At 40.7% G+C, this 24,900-nt stretch overlaps 1 protein-coding gene across 1 annotated transcript; it reads left to right on the forward strand.

The window, feature by feature from the left end:
* Nucleotides 1-43: 43 nt before the first annotated feature.
* LOC139401841 (heat shock 70 kDa protein 12A-like) lies at nt 44-4,807 on the forward strand. Its single transcript, XM_071145825.1, has 4 exons — nt 44-375; nt 1,925-2,149; nt 2,315-2,486; nt 3,257-4,807. Exons 1-4 carry the CDS (start codon nt 94-96, stop codon nt 4,309-4,311), a joined length of 1,734 nt encoding a protein of 577 aa, XP_071001926.1. The 5' UTR covers nt 44-93; the 3' UTR covers nt 4,312-4,807.
* The last annotated feature ends 20,093 nt before the right edge of the window (nt 4,808-24,900 follow it).

The raw sequence follows: 24,900 nt of genomic DNA on the forward strand, positions 1-24,900 counted from the left end.
AAACTTTTACCTATAAATACAACCGCTTGTCAAACTAAGGTTTAGAGAAGCTGGAAATAAGTCATTGTTTAAAACATAAGGCTTGGTTCTAAAATGGGTGGATGGTTTCTTATCGCCATTGACTTTGGCACAGCATACAGTGGCTATGCCTTCTGTGTGTCATCTGAAAATTCCGAACCAAGACCCAGGGTTCCGAAGTGGGGACAGGAACATGGATTCAACTCCCCAAAGACTCCCACCTGCATTTTGTTTGATGAACATGAAGAATTTAAAAAGTTTGGCTATGACGCTAAAATGGCGTACACAAAAATGCATGGAGCTGACGCACAGAAACATTATCTTTTTGAAAACTTCAAAATGGAACTTTATGGCAAAGTAAGTACTTAGTAGGTTACTTACTAATGAAATGACAAACAACCTAATGATTGAACTGCCATTGTATTAATACAAAATGTGGCCTAGGTGGATGGTACTAGTAGAGGGGCCTACTAAAGGCATCGGTTATGTAATTAGTACCCCATCATGTGCGTTATTCCTGAGGGTGATTCATAGGGGATACGTTTTTGTAATTATTATGACGGAAGCCTGTACATTTTTATTCTAGGCGTGAAAATATTTTAACATCATGGCTAGACGATCATAATCTATACAGGTAATCCATACTCATTATTTTAGCGATCCACAGTAGACGTCTGTCCCATCCTAATGGAAATCCCCCAATCCTGTTGATGTGAGCTAAACAGTACACTTGCACATGAAATGCGTTTATAGATGAGAAAGTGAACTTGCCATTTCCAAAAAGTTTAGCTCAGTGGGGAATCGAGGATGCCCTGCTTTGCGATCTATTTCTTACAGCCAGCGTTGAATTATATAGGCCTGTGAACAATACTTTTTTGCACATTTAATTAAACTGATTAATTCTAAAAATGTTCAACTTTAATTCAATGGCACAACATGTAAACACAAGTATTCACTGTGAACGTTGATACATGTAGACCATTCATACGAAATACATGTGCTGCACTTTGTTTTAAGAGTCAACTCTAATGTCGCGCAAAACATACGGATGCCAGAATATGTGCACGGAAATAGTATCAGAGGACGGTGGAGTTATCCGAAAAAACTTTTTCTGGTGTTAAATGTTAAACCCTATTCAATGGGATTAGTTTATTTAAACGGACGCATTTTGTTTTGCTTTGGGAGTTCGGGTAATTAAATGAATGTCATCAATGTGCAATACAAAATAATTGTTCCTATAGGCTTATTTAATGAAACCCTGGCTGTTGGTGTAGTAGTCAATATATTTAAAGAAGGGAATCCCAGATTCCATTACTGAGCCAAACTTTTTGGAAATGGCACGTTCACTTTCTCATCCATAAATGCTTCTCAGGTGTAACTACTGTCCAGCAGCTTAAATCAGCAGGATGGCTGGCACGTACAGTATATTAGGATGGACATATCGCTAAAATAATTATACTTCCTCAATTTAAATATCATGGTACACCTATACATTTGGTAGCCAAATAAGAGTAATCAGTGTAGCCTATTATCGTCTTGACATTATGTTTAAATATCTTCAAGCCTAGAATAAAAACGTCCAGGCTTCCTTCATGAGTCAATTGAATAAAATCAATTATAATAATTAAGGGGCAGTTTCACACTAAACCTGTACAAATTGTCTGGAGCACATGCTGGAATAATAATGGCATAACCAACATCTCAAGTAACACTAGTTCCATCCGAACAGAGCTCTACTCTCCAGCCGTTTAAAAATGACCGAAATGGCAGATTCGCATGGGACAAAATGTACTTGGATGTGGTGGTGCACATCATTACAATACCCGACCTGCTGTAAAAAGTAATGTAAAAGGTGTCACTTGTTTCAATATGTTATTTTGGATTTATGTTGTATACTCTTTTTCAGACAATCAATAAGAACTTGATGATTAAAGCACACAATGGGAAATCGATGAGTGCTTTGAAGATAATCGCAGAAACCCTGCGGTATCTGAAGGACCATGCACTGAAAACGATTGGTGATCACACAAGTGGCAGGCAGTTCATTGCCTCAGATGTTACCTGGGTCCTGACTGTGCCAGCCATATGGGATGCTGCAGCCAAGCAGTTCATGAGAGAGGCAGCAACAGCGGTGAGCTCTGGGACATTTATGTGTTGTGATTGTCTTATTTTACATGTAAACATTTAGCCATCATTTGGAAGTATGATTTTATTGAGTTCAGTACATTTGTCAGCTTTACCAATACAGTTGTTCCTTCCAATAACTACATATAATTGTGTTTTAACTCATTTCCAGGCTGGTCTTGTGACAGATCTAAACTCAGACAGCTTGATACTGGCTTTGGAACCAGAGGCAGCATCAGTCTGGTGTAAGAAGCTTCCATCCGATGGTTTTATAGCAGAAGAGATTAACGAAGACACATTGGAGCAAACCCCTGGAACCAAGTACATGGTTGTGGACTGTGGCGGTATGGTGATAAGAGAATCCCAAACAATTCACAATTTTTATTTATTTATTTCAAACAAGTGTTTACTATATGCATGGTCATTCCAATCCCAAATGGACTGTCAGCCTCAGTAGGTCATCAACCTAGCAGCCATAGAGCAGGGAAAGGCAATAGGTGGCCTTCAGACCAAATCCAAATCTGCTGGTTTTATTTGGCTCTGCAAACTCGTCTGTTTTTAGAATATTCATTGTTAATTAAGGAATAAAAACACAAACAATACCAGGAATTTACTTCAAAATAACTTGACTTTGGGAATTCTGTTCCCAATTATTCCCACAAATAAATGTCATATGATCATGGCTCAATGTAACGAAGGTATGAAATGATTGTAGAACTGTATTGACTATAGAACAAAATAAGTTGATGCTGGATACTCAAATTCAGAAAAAGCATATGTGCACAAATAACTTCCAGAAGTAATTAAGGCAGTCAGTTTTTTTTCGGCATTGTTTACTATACAGCATCAACTTATTTTTATTGTATAGTATTTAATCCAATGATCAAAGACCATCTCATGGTTTACATTTATAACCAAAGAAACGCTCCTCTCCTGTGTCTTTGAAATGTTGGCTACTTGTCAGTCTGGGCTTAGTTGTCAGTTTGCAGTGTATAAATAGTTATAAACTGTATTTCAAATTATTATTTTGGTATACTTTACAAAAAGAGCTGCATTACAGGAAGAACATATGGCTTGTAGTATATTTAACAGGTCTGATATTGTGCTTTTTCAGGTGGAACTATTGACATAACAGTGCATGAGGTGCTACAAGGTGGAACACTGAAGGAGCTGCACAAGGCCTCTGGAAATGACATGGGAGGGGGGACTGTTGACAAGAATTTGAAAATGTTCCTAAGAGAAATATTTTCTGATGAACTATGGGATGACTATGAGAAATATTATGCCCCTGAGCTGCAAAAGCTGATGTATGCCTTTTCTCTACTTAAGGGTACAGATGATGACATAGACATATCCTGCCCTTACAACTTCAGAGAATTAGCAAAGAAATACCACTCAGAAATGTCAGACTTCTTCAAGACAAGTCAGGGAGCTTCCTGGGAGGAGGGGTCAATCAAAATCACAAAAGAAAGAATGCGGTCCTTCTTTGATGATAGTTTTAAAGGGATTACTGAGAGCATCAGACAAATCTTGAACAGTGAAAGTAAAGACAATCCTGAAGGCCTCAGCATTGACTTCATTCTCTTAGTGGGAGGTTATGCCTCATGTAACACACTGCGGAGTCACATTAAACAGCAGTTTAGTGGTCAATGCAAAGTGCTCTTTCCAACTGATCCCCAGGAGGTCATTATCAAGGGGGCTGTTCTGTTTGGGAAAAACCCCAAGGTAGTGTCGTCACGAGTCAGTGCCCTGACTTATGGAATCACTGTATATCAGAGGTTTGATGAGTCAAAGCACAAACCTGAGAAGAAATTCACAACTCATGAGGGAATTGAGTACTGCAGTGATGTTTTCAATAAACTGGTGCAGAAGGGTGAGTCAGTGGGTTGTGATGAAGTCAGGAAACACACCTTCTTTCCCATATCAAGTGATCAGACGGAAATATCTTTCCGTTTTTTCAGCACAGAGAGACTGAATGCCAAATATGTTGATGAGTGGGGAATGGATCAGATTGGGTCTTTCACTGTTCAAAGTCCTGACACCACAAAGGGTCTGGACCGCAGCATCAGGTTAGAAATCAAGTTTGGTTTCACAGAAATGCAAGCCACGGCTACTGACATAGAATCAAAACAAACTCAATCAATCAAACTGGACTTTTTGAGGAATTAAAAGCACTAGCACTTAAGATGCAATACTTTTTGCAAGTGAGCAAGAATTACAGCAATGCATTACAGCAATAAATCAAAAGACTAGATGCATAAATCTATACAATACAGACACTCAAAAACAGAAAACTGGAATGTGAGTTATTGTTATATTCAGCTCTTATTATTAGTAATGTTCTTGTTAATGCCAGTGTCTCCTATCCACAGGAATCAACCCATTGTAATGTGTCATACAAGTTCAGTATAGACAAGAAGAAATCTTCACTTTTTCATTATTATACAAACACTGTATATGTGTTAACTATGGACAAAATATGTTACAGAAGTCATTTGCATACAGGAAACATATAATGTAGTAATTATTTTTGTATTTAGACCTCTCACGTGAATGAATGCTGTGTTGGTCCTGTACTCTAAAAAGATGTAAGTTACTTACACTGAGATGTATTTGGCATGTCAAAAGATAAATAAACAGTTGTGTTCTGTGCTTGAAATTAAAAGTGTTTTGTACTTGCTTCCATGCCCTATACTGTATGTGGTTTCTGACCAATACATTTATAAACATGTAAATATAATAATAATAATAATAAGATGTTAAATGAGGATTACTAACTAGCTGTATTTTGTATCTAGAAATACTGAATCTAGTAGGTGAATATCAGTGGCGTATTTTTAAGCAATGTATATCAAGTTGCAAAGTAACTCGCAGCAACAGCTAGCAAGCTTACTTAAGCTCTGATGAAGGACATTGATGAAGTCCAATATCATGTTTTTAGAAGTTGATTTTAACACCTAAACTGCATGTGACTTTGTATGAAGATTGGAAAAAGTCTATTTTTGGTGCTCCAGGGAAAAAATGTCCCTCTTAAATACTGCTTATAACTCAAATTATGTTAATGATATTGAAAATCTAACAACGTAAGTGTGTTAAATAGACTTATTTAGGAAAAGTCAAGGACGGAGGGCTGTTTGACTTAAAAAATGTCAGAGATGTTACAATTTTAAAGTCATATGCAGTCAAAATGACTGCCTCTGTGCTTCTAGTGTTAATAGTTGCACCTTGTCTCACATTGGTTGAGCTCCTTCCATTTCTTTACTAACATAATCATGTTATACAGGAATTCTCTCAACACGGAGAAGCCTTTGGATGGCCTTGGGTACATTCTGAAAAGGTGACCAAACCAAACCAAATTACATTATACCTGGCTGTAAATCTTAAAACTGAGAATGGCAGTTGCCTAACCTTGGAGTTTAACCCTGTATGCAGAGACAGCTGACTCAGTGCTGTACAGAAACCCAGCCTAAAATCCCAAACAGCAAGCAATGCAGGTGTAGAAGCACGGTGTCTAGGAAAAACTATGTGGGATGGCCAGTCCTCTTCTGGCTGTGCCGGGTGGAGATTGTAACAGAACATGGCCCAGATGTTCAAATGTTCATAAATGACCAGCATGGTCAAATAATAATAATCACAGGAAGAACAGTTGAAACTGGAGCAGCAGCACGGCCAGGTGGATTGGGGACAGCAAGGAGTCATCATGTCAGGTAGTCCTGAGGCATGGTCCTAGGGCTCAGGTCCTCCGTGAGAGAGAAAGAAAGAGAGAAAGAGAGAATTAGAGAGAGCATACTTAAATTCACACAGGACACTGGATAGGACAGGAGAAGTACTCCAGATATAACAAACTGACCCTAGCCCCCCGACACATAAACTACTGCAGCATAAATACTGGAGGCTGAGACAGGAAGGGTCAGGAGACACTGTGGCTCCATCCGAGGACACCCCCGGACAGGGCCAAACAGGAAGGATATAACCCCACCCACTTTGCCAAAGCACAGCCCCCACACCACTAGAGGGATATCTTCAACCACCAACTTACCATCCTGAGACAAGGCCGAGTATAGCCCACAAAGATCTCCGCTACTGCACAACCCAAGGGGGGGCACCAACCCAGACAGGAAGATCACATCAGTAACTCAACCCACTCAAGTGACGCTTATAGATGAGGGGATACATATAGCTGGAGTATAGAATATTCAAAAAGTCAGATGTCAGTGAGTGGTTCTCACTTTTAAATATGTTTGTTGTAATCACCCAATAGAAAACAAATTGTATCTTCATTATTAATCAAATCCAAGGTTGATGCAAGGATATCAATAAAACTACCAATGTCAGAATCGGGTGGTTGATAGATGCATCCAATTACCACTTTTTACCACCAAAACATTAACAGGAGGGATTTCTATGAAAAGAGATTCAATGTCAGATGTAAGTGCGAGGTCCTCTCTTACAAAGAATTGAAAATGTTTATGAACAAATATGGACAAACCTCCCACTCTTGAGGTTCCACAGTGGTGATCAGCATTATAAGGAGACATGTCATAAAGCATGGTTGTCTCTCCAGTCAACAACGTTTCTCAAGGGGCAACAATGGAAAATTCATGATGGAGAGAAGACAATGAACAAGGTGGTCATGATTTTTAGGAAGATTTTGAACATTCAAATGAAAAGGTAGAAAATAAGCTTATCCTGAAATTAACAATTTAACAACCTGTATATCAGTTTAACATCACAGTAATCCCAAGTGATACTCAGCCATGGTAAATCTCAGGAAATTTGAATCTGGATCAACACAATCATTATATATATTGATTCATTAATGGGTTAAATACCATGATATCAGGGTTGACATCCTGCTCAACTAAGAGAGATACACAGTCAAAATCATTCAGAGAATAGAACGGAAACATGCCTCACATGCCCAATACAACCACAGTTTTATCAATAGGGGTGCACTTCCTATGGAATGCACATTGCCACAGTCCACAAAACACCACTGCAACCTTCACAGGGTTATCTTATAATTTGGAGAATCATGGATGACCCTGTCTTTAGTAACAAGTTTCTGCAAATAATTTTTGGTTGAGTTCTTGTATTGACGATTCAGGAAGAATTTTATGCATTTTTCTCCATATTCTATCCAGTTTGCTTTATTTTTTATAATAGATTATATTAGATTGTTCTTGAATAAGTACTGTTAGTTCCTGTTAGTCTTGTCTCTTTAGACAGAAACTGCTTCTTTCGAATGTGTTTATAATATTTGTGATCTCCTTAAGGGCACGAGGATGATAGTTTGTAGAGTAATTTCCTTTAGTTCATTGAGGTACGTAACACAGTTGTAGTCTCTCACCATAATGATTTGATTGTTTGTTGCCTGTAAATTCAATACATTTGTATAAATATTTTCTAAAAGGTGTGGATCATCTTTTAGCAACGTAATAACTGACCGTCTTTTCTTATCTGCTAAACCGTTACAATTATAACTGGCTATACTTATTATACCCCTTACCATAACTAGATTCTATTCACAGTCTAAATGTACCATAATTAGTGCTTGTAAAGTTACTGCCATAAGAGATATCATGATGGTCAACAACAGATTTAAAATGTCTGATGTTTAGAACTCAACAAACAGGTTCTAGAAATATGCACAAAGCAACGGGTGTTTTCACATTATTTTTGTTCATTTTGTTTTTTTATTCCATTGCCTTTTTGCCTGTGAGAGAAGGCCAGAACCCCACAATGTTCTGTTAGGTCTTTAAAGACTGGTTAAATAACAAGAGAGAAGGAGATTCCCACAGTACCTGTTAGGCTGCATTCCATGTGGTTGAAACCAGAGTAGAAGTTGACAAGCCAGCAGGGTTTGTCAATGATATGCTCTGAAAAATACGCTTTTGAATGATATAAATCAAATCAAATTTTATTTGTCACATACACATGGTTAGCAGATGTTAAGGTGAGTGTAGCGAAATGTTTGTGCTTCTAGTTCCGACAATGCAGTAATAACCAACAAGTAATCTAACTAACAATTCCAAAACTACTACCTTATAGACACAAGTGTAAGGGGATAAAGAATATGTATATAAAGATATATGAATGAGTGATGGTACAGAGCGGCATAGGCAAGATACAGTAGATGGTATTGAGTACAGTATATACATATGAGATGAGTTTGTAAACAAAGTGGCATAGTTAAAGTGGCTAGTGATACATGTTAGATAAAGATAAAGATGCAGTAGATGATATAGAGTACAGTATATACGTATACATATGAAATTAATAATGTAGGGTATGTAAACATTATATTGGGTAGCATTGTTTAAAGTGGCTAGTGATATATTTTACATCATTTCCCATCAATTCCCATTATTAAAGTGGCTGGAGTTGAGTCAGTGTGTTGGCAGCAGCCACTCAATGTTAGTGGTGGCTGTTTAACAGTCTGATGGCCTTGAGATAGAAGCTGTTTTTCAGTCTCTCGGTCCCAGCTTTGATGCACCTGTACTGACCTCGCCTTCTGGATGATAGCGGGGTGAACAGGCAGTGGCTCGGGTGGTTGTTGTCCTTGATGATCTTTATGGCCTTCCTGTGACATCGGGTGGTGTAGGTGTCCTGGAGGGCAGGTAGTTTGCCCAGGTAATGCGTTGTGCAGCGCCTTCTTCACGATGCTGTCTGTGTGGGTGGACCAATTCAGTTTGTCTGTGATGTGTACGCCGAGGAACTTAAAACTTACTACCCTCTCCACTACTGTTCCATCGATGTGGATAGGGGGGTGTTCCCTCTGTTGTTTCCTGAAGTCCACAATCATCTCCTTAGTTTTGTTGACGTTGAGTGTGAGGTTATTTTCCTGACACCACACTCCGAGGGCCCTCACCTCCTCCCTGTAGGCCGTCTCGTCGTTGTTGGTAATCAAGCCTACCACTGTTGTTTCGTCCGCAAACTTGATGATTGAGTTGGAGGCGTGCGTGGCCACACAGTCGTGGGTGAACAGGGAGTACAGGAGAGGGCTCAGAACGCACCCTTGTGGGGCCCCAGTGTTGAGGATCAGCGGGGTGGAGATGTTGTTGCCTACCCTCACCACCTGGGGTGACTTCCGTCAGGAAGTCCAGTACCCAGTTGCACAGGGCGGGATCGAGACCCAGGGTCTCGAGCTTGATGACGAGCTTGGAGGGCACTATGGTGTTAAATGCCGAGCTGTAGTCGATGAACAGCATTCTCACATAGGTATTCCTCTTGTCCAGATGGGTTAGGGCAGTGTGCAGTGTGGTTGAGATTGCATCGTCTGTGGACCTATTTGGGCGGTAAGCAAATTGGAGTGGGTCTAGGGTGTCAGGTAGGGTGGGGGTGATATGGTCCTTGACTAGTCTCTCAAAGCACTTCATGATGACGGAAGTGAGTGCTACGGGGCGATACTCGTTTAGCTCAGTTACCTTAGCTTTCTTGGGAACAGGAATAATGGTGGCCCTCTTGAAGCATGTGGGAACAGCAGACTGGGATAGGGATTGATTGAATATGTCCGTAAACACACCAGCCAGCTGGTCTGCACATGCTCTGAGGGCGCGGCTGGGGATGCCATCTGGGCCTGCAGCCTTGCGAGGGTTAACACGTTTAAATGTTTTCCTCACGTCGGCTGCAGTGAAGGAGAGTCTGCATGTTTTGGTTGCGGGTCGTGTCAGTGGCACTGTATTGTCCTCAAAGCGGGCAAAAAAGTGATTTAGTCTGCCTGGGAGCAAGACATCCTGGTCCGTGATGGGGCTGGTTTTCTTTTATACATATACATATATATCACTGAAAATCACCATAGACCCCATGTGAGGATGGTTCTTCTAGCCCACGGACGTGGACTTAATTATGAAGCTCTAAAGAAAATAAGCAAAGTCCTAGGGATTCCTTCCTCATGTCTCAGCTCATATCAGAGACATGACAGGAAAGTGACGAGTAAATAAAAAGGGAGAGTAACCCATTATTGTCAGGTGACTGGCTGTGTATAAATTATATGTATTTCCTTGCTCCAGCAAATACATTCAAAGTGAATAAAACAGTGATAAGAAAACATAACAATACTATGAGACTGTCACATAGCCCTACAGTGTCATAGGGCTGTAGCCTACTTTCATTACTGAGAAATTAACTTTACATGATGATATGTTAATATTTACATAGGGTAACATGGTGATATGAGTGTCCTGCAGTTATGACTGTAATGTCGACAGACATAATAAGTACTTTTTCCCCCCACTTCAGTTTCAGAGATTCAGAGAGGGCTACAGTCAATGGAGAGTGCTGCAAAGATAATTAGAAGAGCATAGGCAGCTATAGACCCAGACATAGCTGAGTTGCTGAAGGAGGAGGAGATCACATACATTCATGTATCCTTTGATGGTACTTGGCACAAGAGAGGATTAACATCGTACTACGGGATAGGTGTGTTCATTGGTGCTGGTACCAGCGAGCCCTGGAAAATGGTGAAGATCCACCCAGTCACAAAAACCATTGAGGCCATACATTTTTTTTAGAGAGGCTGCACAGAAAATGGTACCTGTACATCATAGGATGTCAAATGATAACCTCCTCAAAAGAATGTAGCATGGAGGATCCCAGAATGCAAATTCATGTCTGAACTCAAACATGGTCGCGATGCACCAAAACTGTCTTCGTGGGCAAAAGCCGCATCGCCGCAGCAGCCAGTGTGGCAGTAGCCAACGTTCAATGAGGGAGCCACTGCTATATCAATTGTGGTGGACAAATTGTGGATTGACAACACTTTGGTGACACTTGGAAGCGATCAGAGAGGAGGATACGAGGCGTGTTGTGAGAGCTGATGCTGCTTCAATGGAGTATGCCAAGCGTAGGCGCAGGTCCCATGACAGTCAAGAAAGTAAAGCGGCACCAGCAACGCTCAAAGGGCCTTACATAAGGGGCAGGCATAGCTGAATAATGTTCTGCACATTTCAACAGCCATACCAAAAGCCTTGTAGGTGACAAATTGACGAAGTAATATGAGAATATGCCCAAAACTGCATATCTGCCCGACAGACCAGTATTCAAAGCACATGCTCTATTGCTTGAAACAAATGTATTACATGTGCTGATGTATTTGTAAAAGGTATATTTTATGTTTATTTGTCAGTTTAGAAGTGATATATGAATAAGAGATAAATTCATGTGACATAAAGGGTTATATTTATGGAAAGTACATTTTAATTTCATACGCCTACCTTTATCGGCCATTTTCTCAAAATGACATGTTCCCCATGCACCAATTCATTTTTCTCAGTCTTCAAAGGACGTACATTCACATTATTCCACACACAGGTTCTTAGGTCTTATAGTCAGACTAATACAGAGGCTAATTTTAAATTTTGAATTTAAGGGTCATTTTATTTGTAAATATTAGCAAAATATCCATCTGGCACACGTAGTGTTGTTTAAATAATTCCATGAAATTACAATATTTTGATAAATTGTTCTGGAAAAGTCTGACCGGTTATCTTATCACAATAAAACAAAAACAAAAATTCTGCCTTGAAGCAATGCGTTGAAAAATGGATTCTAGTAATATGCAAATAAGTGCATATTTAAGGAGGTTTTTCCTCATTTGCATACTTAAATTTTAAAATAAATAAAACTTGTAATACACAAATATATTGTATTCATGTATAGGTTCAACTGGTAAAGTTTCAGTCAGATGAGAGTAAAGGGAGAAAAAAAATACCTATTAGCCTGTGGTAGTTGGCCTTAAACACTTCAATGTTCTGAGAGATATGCGGAAGTGCTGGTTTAATAACTAAAGAGAGGTAGATTCCCACATCAGTATCTGTTTGGCTGCATTCCATGTGGTGGAAACCAGAGTAGAAGTTGACAAGCAAACAAGGTTTATGGAGCTCATGATGAGCATGCTTAAAAATTAATCCTCTTAAGGATCCGCCCCTTTGTTTCAATTTTCACCTAAAATGACCTACCCTAATCTAACTGCCTGTAGCTCAGGCCCTGAAGCAAGGACATGCATATTCTTGGTACCACTTGAAAGGAAACACTTTGAAGTTTGTGGAAATGTGAAAGGAATGTAGGAGAATATAACACATTAGATCTGGTAAAAGATAATACAAAGAAAAAAACATCCGTTCTTTTGAATTTATTTTGTACCATCATCTTTAAAATGAGAAAGGCCATAACGTATTCTTAACGTTATAACGTATTTAAGGAAACAAAGTCAAGATGACCAACACAGTATTTCAGATGGAGTTGTTATTATTGACAATAATAATAAACTGTACCAAATTCCACAGCATTTGTCATTTAGGAGATCAGAGTTGTCAGTATTATACAGTACCAGTCTACATTTTGGACACACCTACTCATTCAAGGGTTTTGCTTTATTTATACTATTTTCAACATTGTAGTATAATAGTGAAGACATCAAAACTATGAAATAACACATATGGAATCATTTAGTAACCAAAAAAAGTGTTAAACAAATCAAAATATATTTTATATTTGAGATTCTTCAAAGTAGCCACCCTTTGCCTGGATGACAGCTTTGCACACATGGCATTCTCTCAACCAGCTTCATGAGGTAGTCACCTGGAATGCATTTAAATTAACAGGTGTACCTTGTTAAATGTTAATTTGTGGAATTTCTTTCCTTCTTATTAATGCGTTTGAGCCAATCAGTTCTGTTGTGACAAAGTAGGGGTGTTATACAGAATATACAGAAGATAGCCCTATTTGGTAAAATACCAAGTCCATATTATGGCAAGAACAGCTCAAATAAGCAAAGACCCTAAGCCTAACCCTGGAATGAGTAGGTGTGTCCAAACTTTTGACTTGTACTGTATGTATTATTCATTTATATTAACGAGGAGAACTCTCTGGAAGATGTTGAAACCACTAGAGGTCTTCAGGGATGGGTTTGAAAATGTACCATCTCTGTGAGAGCATTCTATTGGTCAATTTTACCTTGGGAAAAGCCGAGGACATTAAAGATTCAAAAATGTTTGTGGGATTAATCATCAATTGAAAGCGGTGTTATATATATCCTCAGCTTTTGGCCAGTTTATTCAGCTTTTAGATGAGAAATGGTATTGAATATTACACTTAGAATAAAGGGTTCATAAAGGGATCTTCGGCTGTCTCCAATGGATAGCCCTTTTGAGTTCCATGTAGAACCCTCTGTCGAAAAGGCCGCATTCGCCCACCAAGTTCAGCAGCTTAAAAACCCCCCAAAAGCTTGAAAACCCAATTGAAACCCCTAATAGATTTTAAACCAAAGTTAAGATATTTAACTAAAACTGAACATAACTCATTTTTGTAATTTTTTACTTTAGTTTGTTTTGGAGTAAAATATCATAGTTTCAGTACAGTTTTGTTTTTTCATGTGGGTTTGTACATTCTTTTATTTCAATTTACTAAATCGTTTTTTCATGATTGGTTTCAGCTTTAGTTTACTTGAATAACCTTGCTGAGTACTAATCATATAACATACCAATTCCAAAGTACTGTTTAGTTAAAATGTGCTAGGACCCCTAAAGCTGCATCAGCATTTCAGAGTTCTAGCACAAGGCCAGAGCCCCACAATGATCTGTTGTTAAAAACTTCAATGCTGTGAGAGATATGAGGAAACGCTTGTTTAAAAACAGGAGAGAGGTAGATTCCCACATCAGTATCTGTTAGGCTGCATTCCATGTGGTTGAAACCAGAGTAGAAGTTGAGATTCCAGCAGGGTTTGTTGAGCTCATGATGAGGATGCTTAAAGCTACACTCTTTAATTTGTGAATACCCTCAAAGACTGGGCCACCATCTAAAATGTTAACAATGGGGCAACGTGATATATCTGTAGTTCTTTATAAGTAATGCCTGAGTGGAAAAATTCAAGTTCCTTAGAGGGCCATCATGCTCTTTTAACATTAAGCTAAATTCAGGACTCTGATTGGTGTGTGCCCACACCCACACGTGACGCTTCTTTCCAACACAGGCATCGTGCGCAGATAAATTAAACACAAAAAAAAGATGCAGGCTGAAAAGGGTTACAAACGTAACGTTCTGAGAGATATGAGGAAACACATTTTTAGTAAAGAGAGAGCTAACTGAATAAAATATATAGTAAAACAGCTGCATCTGCTGATTACAGAATACGTTTATATTCTGATTGCTCATTCATAATGCAAAGAAGTAGACTTAAGGGATTTCCAGACATGCAGAGGCGGAAGTAGTGGCCCATTCATTTTCAATGGTGCTAGGCAGGTGACGGATTTCAGCCCAGGTGGAGAGATCGTTGGTGCTCTTGCCCGTCATAGAAATCTGCTCTATTTATCAAACACGCCCTCATTGTGGACCAATCACTGTAGAAAACATGATCTGCATGGTGATACGTCAGCACGTACGTGCAAAAGCAGGACCAGCTAACTTGCCACTCTAGCCGGCTGGCTAACATTATCAGTTCACAAAGTCACATATAACATAGACAATTTTTTACCTGTTAGTTAGTGATAGTGACAGTGATGTCCAAACTAGGCCTATTTGAAACATCACCATATCCTGGCCGGATTTACCCGCCAGATTAGTAGCTTGAAAACCCCCCAAACGATTGAAAACCCGACTATATTTTTAACAAAAGTTAAGAAACAAAAGGAAAACTGAACATAATTCAAAATTTATTTTTTGGTTTGAGTAAAAATAGTTTCAGTGTAGTATTTTAATTATTTTGTTTCAGTTTACTAAATAGTTTTTTCATGATTGGTTTTAGTTTCAGTGCTAAGACAGCTGCTAGGACCCCTAATTAAAGCTGCATCAGCATTTTGGGGTCCTAGCACAAGGCCAGAGCCCCACAATGTTCTGTTTTTAATCCTTTAATGTTCTAAGTGATATGAGGAACTGTTGGTTTAATAGCAAGAGAGGTAGATTCCCAGGTCAGTTCCTTTTAGGCTGCATTCCATGTGGTTGAAACCAGATTAGTAGTTGACAAACCAGCAGGGTTTGTGGCGCTCGTGATGAGGATACACTAAAATTGGCCACTAACTCAAATGTTAACAATGGGGCAAATGCATTCCATGACATTTTCACATCCAAATATCACCTGATACCTCTGTAGTTCTTAATTAATGACTCAGTGCCAAAGTGAGAGTTCATCAGAGCAGCCATCACGCTCTTTTAACAATTGGCCATCAAATTTGATCTGATCTTCATCTAAGTCACAACAACAGAGAAACATAATGTGCTTAAGCTAATAACACACCAATTATTGTATTTTTCTTGTCTATATTGAATATCTTAATTTAAACATTCACAGTGTTGGTTGGAAAAAGTATGTGAACCCCTAGGCTAATGACTTCTCCAAAAGCTAATTGGAGTCAGCTAACCTGGAGTCCAATCAATGAGACGAGATTGGAGATGTCGGTTAGAGCTGCCCTGCCCTATAAAAAAACAGTCACAAAATGTGTGTTTGCTATTCACAAGAAGCATTGACTGGTGTGAACCATGCCTCGAACAAAAGAGATCTCAGAAGACCTAAGAATTGTTGACTTGCATAAAGCTGGAAAGGGTTACAAAGTATATCTTAAAGCTTTGATGTTCATCAGTCCAAGGTAAGACAAATTGTCTATAAATGGAGAAAGTTCAGCACATTTGCTAATCCCCCTAAGAGTGGCCTTCCTGCAAAGATGGCTGCAAGAGCACAGCACAGAATGCTCAACAAGGTTAAGAAGAATCCTAGAGTGTTAGCTGAAGATTTACAGAAATCTCTGGAACATGCTAGCATCTCTGTTGACGAGTCTACGGTACGTAAAACACTAAACAAGAATGGTGTTCATGGGAGGACACCACGGAAAAAACTACTGCTGTCCAAAAAAACTATGCTGCATGTCTGAAGTTTGCAAAAGTGCACCTGGATGTTCCACAGCGCTACTGGCAAAATATTCAGTGGATAGATGTTGTTTGGAAGTTGTTTGGAAGGAACACAAAACACTATGTGTGGAGAAAAAAGGCACAGCACACCAAAATCAAAACCTCATCCCAACTGTAAAGTATGGTGGAGGGAGCATCATAGTTTGGGGCTGCTTTGCTGCCTCAGGGCCTGGACAGCTTGTTATCATCGACAGAAAAATGAATTCCCAAGTTAATCAAGACATTTTGCAGGAGAATGTTAGGCTATTTGTTCGCAAATTGAAGCTCAAGAGAAGTTGGGTGATGCAATAGGACAACGACCCAAAACAGAAGTAAATCAACAATAGAATGGCTTCAACAGAAGAAAATACGCCTTCTGGAGTGAACCACAGTGTTTACACTAACTTGTAGTTTACCAAAAAAATGGGCAGATGGTGAAATCAATTTTTATTGGTAACATACACACGGTTAGCAGATGTTAATGCGAGTAGAGCGAAATGCTTGTGCTTCTAGTTCCGACAGTGCAGTAATATCGAACAAGTAATCTGAAAAGAATCACAAACACTACCTTATCCACACAAGTGTAAAGGGAGGAATAAGAATATGTACATATAAACATATAGATGGACGATGGCCGTGAGGTTTAGGCAAGATGCAGTAGATGGTATAGAATACAGTATATGCATAAGAGATGAGTAATGTAGGATATGTAAACATGATTAAATTGGCGTTATTTAAAGTGACTAGTGATACCTTCATTAATCCATTTAATAAAGTGGCCAGAGATATGAGTATGTATGTTGGCAGTAGACTCTCTATGTTAGTGATGGATGTTTAACAGTCTGATGGCCTTGAGATAGAAGCTGTTCTTCAGTCTCTCGGTCCCAGCTGTGATGCACCTGTACAGACCTCGCCATCTGGATGATAGCAGGGTGAACAGGCAGTGGCTCAGGTGGTTGTTGTACTTGATTATCTCTTTGGCCTTCCTGTGACATCGGATGCTGTATGTGTCCTGGAGGACAGGTAGTTTGTCCCCGGTGATGCGTTGTGCAGACCGCACTACTCTCTGGAGAGCCTTCCGGTGGAGGGCGGTGCAGTTGCCGTACCAGGCGGTTATGTAGCCTGACAGGATGCTCTCGATTATGCATCTGTAAAAGTTTGAGTGTTTTAGGTGAAAAGCCAAATTTCTTCAGCCTCCTGAGTTTGGAGAGACGCTGTTGCGCCTTCACTACGCTGTCTGTGTCGGTGGACCATTTCAGTTTGTCTGTGATGTGTACGCAGAGGAACTTAAAACTTTCCACCTTCTCCACTACTGGGGGGGGTACTCCATCTGCTGTTTCCTGAAGTCCACGATCATCTCCTTTGTTTTGTTGATGTCGAGTGAGAGGTTATTTTCCGGACACCACACTCCAAGGGCCCTCATCTCCACCCTGTTGGTCATCTCGTCGTTGTTGGTAATCAAGCCTACCACTGTAGTGTCGTCGGCAAACCTAATGATTGAGTTGGAGGCGTGGGTGAACAGGGAGTACAGGAGAGGGTTGAGAACGAACCCTTGTGGGGCCCCAGTGTTGAGGATCAGCGGAGTGGATCCTCAACGCTGGGGATGCCGTATGGGCCGGCAGGCTTGCGAGGGTCAACACGTTTAAATGTTTTATTCGTGTTGGCCACTGAGAAGGAGAGCCCACAGGTTTTGGTAGCAGGCCGTGTCAGTGGCACTCTATTGTCCTCAAAGCGAGCAAAGAAGTTGTTTAATTTGTCTGGGAGCAATGTGTCGATGTTCGCGACGGGGCTGGTTTCCTTTTTGTAATTCGTGATTGTCTGTAGAACCTGCCACATACGTCTCTTGTTTGAGCCATTGATTTGCGACTCTACTTTGTCTCTATACTGACGCTTTGCTTATTCCCTCCTTTTGGAGGGAATAACTACACTGTTTTTATTCGTTCATGTTTCCAATCGCCTTGCCATGATCAAAAGCGGTGGTTCGCGCTTTCAGTTTTGCATGAATGCTGCCATCAAACCACAGTTTCTGGTTAGGGAATGTTTTAATAGTCACAGTGGGTTAAACATCTCCGATGCACTTGCTAATAAACTCACTCACTGAGTGAGTGTATATATCAATGTTGTTGTCTGAGGTTTTGCGGAACATGTCCCAGTCCACGTGATCAAAGCAATCTTGAAGCGTGTAATCCGATTGGTCAGACCAGCGTTGGAGAGACCTGAGCACGGACGTTTCCAGTTTTAGATTCTGCCTTTAGGCGGGGAGCAACAAAATGGAGTCATGGTCAGTTTTGCCTAAGGGAGGGCGGGAGAGGGCCTTGTATGCATCGCGGAAGTTAGAGTAGCAATGGTCGAGAATGCTACCAGATCTTGTCGCGCATTCGATATGCTGGAAATATTTAAGTAGCCTTGTTCTCAGATTAGCTTTGTGAAGTAGACATAATTGGTATTCACATCTCAAAAAATATAAATGAACTTAACACAATTTCAATAGAAAGTTAGCCAAACAGATACGATTCTGCATCCATGGAGAGGTAAATACTTGTCTATTTATGGAAAAATCACAACTCTTTGGTCCTATCACAGTTTACTAACTTACTAATAGCATTGCCTACTCCAGACGACTAATTTTTTAAATCAAATATTTAAATGTATTTTGAATGCTCACCCAGACAAAATTAAACGTGCCAATTTATATAATGAATATGAATTTGGGGGACAAAAATGATTAAATATTAAAGCTTTAAACCTCCCACTAAAAGCTTCACTCATACATAAATTATACTTAAACCCAAAATGGTTCTCAGGTAGATTATTAAGAAAGGCTCATCCTTTGTTCAAAAATGGACTTTTTGCTAATCAAAATAAAATGTAGTTTAAAGTATCACCCTTTCTTAAGCAAGCCATACAAAGCTGTTTACAATTTCAGTTTATCCTCCAGAAAAGATAGAACAAATATTACAACAAATGTTAAGGTTTAACTCAAATGAGATGAATGACTGATGGTGTTGGAGGGGATGGCTGCCGTCTTATCGGCTCTTAACCAGCCATGCTATTTTGTTAGTTTTTTTGCGTTGTTTTGTACGTAATGTTGCTGCTACAGTCTCTTATGACCGAAATGAGCTTATAGACATCAGAACTGTGATTACTCACCTCAGATCAGACCAAGAGTTTTTCTTCAATGAGTCGGAGGGGAGGGATATACTACAGACACTCGACCAGGCCCAGTTCCCCTTCATTAGCTTGAGAAGGAAAGATTTTGCGGAAAAAGATCAGGGTACCTTGTGAGGATCAGGCGACGAGTGGCTAATCTGCCTTTACCTTGCGTCCTGCTAGCTAATGTTCAATTGCTGGAAAATAAATGGAATGAACTGAAAGCACGTATATCCTACCAACGCGACATTAAAAACTGTAATATCTTACGTTTCACAAGTCGTGGCTGAACGACGACATTAAGAACATACAGCTGGCGCGTTATACACTCTATCGGCAGGATATAACAGCAGCCTCTGGTAAGGCGGTGGCCTATGCATTTTTGTAAACAACAGCTGTTGCATGATATCTAAAAAAGTATAGAGGCTTTGCTCACCTGAGGTAGAATATCTCATGATAAGCTGTAGACTACACTATCTACCTAGAGAGGTTTTATCTGTATTTTTCGTAGCTGTCTATGTACCACCACAGACCGATGCTGGAACTAAGACTGCACCCAATGAGCTGTGTACCGCCATAAGCAAACAGGGAAACGTTCATCCAGAGACGGCGCTCCTAGTGGCCGGGGACTTTAATGCAGGGAAACTTAAATCAGTTTTACCTCATTTCTATCAGCATGTCTATCAGCATGTGCAACCAGAGGGGGAAAAATCGAGACCACCTTTACTACACACACAAAGATGCGTACAAAGCTCTCCCTCGCCCTCCATTTGGCAAATCTGACCATAATTCTATTCTCCTGATTCCTGCTTACAAGCTCAAATTAAAACAGGAAGCACCAGTGACTCGGTCTATAAAAAAGTGGTCAGATGAAGCAAATGCTAACCTACAGGACTGTTTTGCTAGCACAGACTGGAATATGTTCTGGGATTCTTCAGATGGCATTGAGGAGTACACCGCATCAGTCACTGGCTATATCAATAAATGCATCGAGGATGTCATGCCCACAGTGACTGCACGTACATACCCCAACCAGAAGACATTGATTACAGGCCACATTCACACTGAGCTAAAGGGTAGAGCTGCCGCTTTCAAAGAGCGGGACCCTAACCCGGAAGCTTATAAGAAATCCTGCTATGCCCTCTGACGAACCATTAAACAGGCAAAGCTTCAATACAGGACTAAGATTGAATAGTACTACACCTGCTCCGACGCTCATCAGATGTGGCAGGGCTTGCAAACTATTACAGACTATAAAGGGAAGCACATTCGAGAGCTATCCAGTGACACAAGCCTACCAGACAAGCTAAATAACTTCTATGCTCACTTCGAGGCAAGTAACACTGAAACATGCATAAGAGTATAAGCTGTTCTGGACGACTGTGTGATCACTCTCTTTGCAGCCAATGTGACTAAGACCTTTAAACAGGTCAACATTCACAAGACCGCAGTGCCAGAGTGTCTTCACTGACATTTTCACACACTCCCTGTCTGAGTCTGCAATACCAACATGTTTCAAGCAGACCACCATAGTCCCTGTGCTCAAGAACACTAAGGTAACCTGCCTAAACGATTACCGACCTGTAGCACTCACGTCTGTAGCCAACAAATGCTTTGAAAGGCTGGTCATGGCTCACATCAACACCATTATCACAGAAACTCTAGACCCACTCCAATTTGCATACTGATGAGGAACCACAGAGTACGGGAAAGCAGGTCTTCCAGCATCCTGGTGCTCAGGTGGTGAGTTTAATGGCGTTGGAGCAACGGGAGGCTGAGGATTACTTTGTGTATGGGTGCGATGATGATGAGGAAGGGAAGTCTTTCCTGGTGCATAGGTCTCACGGTGAGGGTGAGTGGTGCTGTGATGTGATGTGAGTGATTATCCAGGGGTTGGACCGGAAAAGGACAGGAGAGTGGGTATGAGGTTATGTTCAGGGAGGAGGCGAGGGCCTGGTCGATGAAACTCCCTGCGGCACCGGAGTCCACTAGAGCTGTAGAGACAACACCTAAGAGACAGAAATAGAAACCAGATTTTGCCGTAAAACGATGATGGAATACTCATGCCTACCCTGGGAGACGGATGACCACGGAGCTGCCCCTTTGCCCTAGTGGACCCCAGGATGGGGCGCCCTGGACACTACTGAAGCTGGGGACCTACTGGCCGCGATAGGGACAGAGTCCCAGTATCTCGCCGCTCGGCTGCGGAAAGGTGTGTGGCCCCTACCTCCATGGGTTCAGGCTCTGCCTCAGGACAGCCAAAGTAGGAGGGCGAGGAGAGAGATACGTGCCGTCTTTCCCGATGAAGGTTGTCCAGATGGATCGCCATCGCAATGAGCGTGTCCAAAGAAAGGTTGTAGAACAACATGTACTATCTTTATTTTCGACAGAAGTAACACATTCTCCAAGCACTGTAATTTACAAATTGATAAGAGCTATAAAAGATATGTCAATTAGTAATATGTTTACATAAGGGATTGTGCAGATACGCTGAATTCTGACGATGACTTAATTCCCTCATCATTCCACCAACTTTACGCGAGATGAAATTATGAATAAGGTCGAGCAACCTGCTGGTTCCAAGGGGAACAACATCTACCACCTGTTATCCGATAGAAATAACACCATTCTCCATGAACTTCTACATGAATGAGGATTTAACCATGGTTAGGGAGAGTCCTGAATGAATCCTGAATAATGATGAGTGAGAAAGTTAGATACAAAAATATCATACCCCGCAAACAATGCTAACCTCCCCTGTTATTGTAATGGTGAGAGGTTAGCATGTCTTGGGGGTATGATATAAAATGCTAACCTCCCCTGTTATTGTAATGGTGAGAGGTTAGCATGTCTTGGGGGTATGATATAAAATGCTAACCTCCCCTGTTATTGTAATGGTGAGAGGTTAGCATGTCTTGGGGGTATGATATAAAATGCTAACCTCCCCTGTTATTGTAATGGTGAGAGGTTAGCATGTCTTGGGGGTATGATATAAAATGCTAACCTCCCCTGTTATTGTAATGGTGAGAGGTTAGCATGTCTTGGGGGTATGATATAAAATGCTAACCTCCCCTGTTATTGTAATGGTGAGAGGTTAGCATGTCTTGGGGGTATGATATAAAATGCTAACCTCCCCTGTTATTGTAATGGTGAGAGGTTAGCATGTCTTGGGGGTATGATATAAAATGCTAACCTCCCCTGTTATTGTAATGGTGAGAGGTTAGCATGTCTTGGGGGTATGATATAAAATGCTAACCTCCCCTGTTATTGTAATGGTGAGAGGTTAGCATGTCTTGGGGGTATGATATAAAATGCTAACCTCCCCTGTTATTGTAATGGTGAGAGGTTAGCATGTCTTGGGGGTATGATATAAAATGCTAACCTCCCCTGTTATTGTAATGGTGAGAGGTTAGCATGTCTTGGGGGTATGATATAAAATGCTAACCTCCCCTGTTATTGTAATGGTGAGAGGTTAGCATGTCTTGGGGGTATGATATAAAATGCTAACCTCCCCTGTTATTGTAATGGTGAGAGGTTAGCATGTCTTGGGGGTATGATATAAAATGCTAACCTCCCCTGTTATTGTAATGGTGAGAGGTTAGCATGTCTTGGGGGTATGATATAAAATGCTAACCTCCCCTGTTATTGTAATGGTGAGAGGTTAGCATGTCTTGGGGGTATGATATAAAATGCTAACCTCCCCTGTTATTGTAATGGTGAGAGGTTAGCATGTCTTGGGGGTATGATATAAAATGCTAACCTCCCCTGTTATTGTAATGGTGAGAGGTTAGCATGTCTTGGGGGTATGATATAAAATGCTAACCTCCCCTGTTATTGTAATGGTGAGAGGTTAGCATGTCTTGGGGGTATGATATAAAATGCTAACCTCCCCTGTTATTGTAATGGTGAGAGATGGTGAATAAGGATGAGTAACTTTCTCACTCATCATTATTCACCATTCACTCAGGACTATCCGAAATTATGGTAGCATCCACATTAATGTAGAGGTGTGTAGAAACATATTGTAATCTAATTTACAATAAAAGTAACTCCAAAATGACAATGACATGACAAAATACATTATTTACCACTCATTTCTATTGGGCACAAAATTATCTGAAAAAGACCAAAACAAACAGCAAATGCATCCAACAAGTGTGTAGAGTCATAAGCTTGATGTAAGCATTGTGTGCTATGAATTGGGAACCAAATACTAAACGTTTGACTACTTTAATACACATAAGTGAATTTGTTCCAATACTTTCGGTCCCCACTTTAACCACAGTCATTGTAGCATTTCAAATCTAAAGTGCTGGAGTACAGAGCCAAAACGACATCAAATGGTTCACTTTCCCTATAGTTACAGAGGGCACTGTATATGTTATGCGTAAAGAGAGAGGGGGTGTATTTGTGCTCTAGTAACCCTCCTCTTTGGAAAGGGGCCAAGACAGACCAGACACATGGCTGCTCTACTGCTAAGGATTAGGACGTCTGGTTAACCAGTATGCTTCCTTCTTCCTTTTAGCTACACTGTCTGATGGCCTACGTCATTCAGCCATCTGCTCTCTCTTGCAGAAACTCCCCTCTCACTTGGGTTGATGGCCCCACCCTCTCTGGAGCACTTTGAAGGTCACTGAGGATGTGGAAAAGCCCAGTTTGATCTTGTGCCTGCAACGTTAGCCTTGTCTCTTTACCCGAGATGATATTGAAATCCATCTCAAGTCTCCATCCTCTCTCTACTCCAGTCTCTAAATAGAGTGCCAGGTAGAGATCCGCCTGGCTCATATACCTCAGACCTTTTACGAGGTATGCCATTTACTGGAATACACTCTCTGCCGCCTCTGAAGTGACTTTGGGTGCGCTTGACACGCAAGCACTGGCACATTCTAACCTTACATTTCAACTTCTAAGGCAGAGCCTGCTTTTTGAGTCTATCCAGACTGATACCAAGACTGATGGAAGTGACAACCCTGTGGGTGTTTGGAGACTCCACCCCCAAGTGGTGGATACGCACCACTGGGAATGAGCCCTGGCAGCTACTTTTACGCAGTGATCTGCTTACCCATTGAACAAAGAGATTTTCCACGGCCCTCTGGGTCTGGCCAGTGAGAGGATGACTCTAATACGTCAGACTTACCTCTTAAAGTCATTGAGACTTTCCAGAGTGCTCGAGCCCCTTCAACGAGGCACTGTAGATGTGGAACATTTTCGAGAAGTGGTGAGACCTAAGGTAGACCATTCCATTCCAAATGCTCTGTATGCTTTGGTTCTATGCTTGTTTCAGGACCCTTTTTGGATAGAGAGAAGTCCTTCTCCACTGTAAAGGTCTATTTAGCCACTATCTCCGCTTTTTATATAGGCTTAGACAACAACACAGTAGGGCAGCTCCCTCTGTTATGTTGTTTTATGAAGAGTGCTTGTAGCTTATGTCCAGACTCCAAACCTCAAAGCACAATACACAGGCCAAAAGAAAAGCTGGAGGCAATTTCACAGCAGCCTTTTGACCTTCTGGAAAGGTTATGTAATATCTGAGCTGTTAACCTGATTTACAATTGCCCTTGAGCTGCAAAGGCTTTCAGTAATATATTGGTGCATACAGTTTGCCCCACGATTTTTCAAAGGTAACTCTGCTACTTACCCCACATTTATACCTAAAGTCAACGATAGTAATAATTATCTCGCCTTGGCGCTTGTCGCTTCTATGGAAGGTCAAGTAGCTAGATAGAAAGA

Source organism: Oncorhynchus clarkii, unplaced genomic scaffold (genome assembly GCF_045791955.1).
Source record: "Oncorhynchus clarkii lewisi isolate Uvic-CL-2024 unplaced genomic scaffold, UVic_Ocla_1.0 unplaced_contig_2986_pilon_pilon, whole genome shotgun sequence".
Classification (NCBI taxonomy): domain Eukaryota; kingdom Metazoa; phylum Chordata; class Actinopteri; order Salmoniformes; family Salmonidae; genus Oncorhynchus; species Oncorhynchus clarkii.

What these genes read in the sequence shown, in the direction of transcription:
- LOC139401841 (XM_071145825.1), top strand. Translation starts at nt 94, where the DNA reads ATGGGTGGATGGTTTCTTATCGCCATTGACTTTGGCACAGCATACAGT. An exon ending in TGAGAGAGGCAGCAACAGCG is followed by an intron (nt 2,150 to 2,314) that starts GTGAGCTCTGGG and finishes ACTCATTTCCAG; the next exon opens with GCTGGTCTTGTGACAGATCT. An exon ending in CATGGTTGTGGACTGTGGCG is followed by an intron (nt 2,487 to 3,256) that starts GTATGGTGATAA and finishes GTGCTTTTTCAG; the next exon opens with GTGGAACTATTGACATAACA.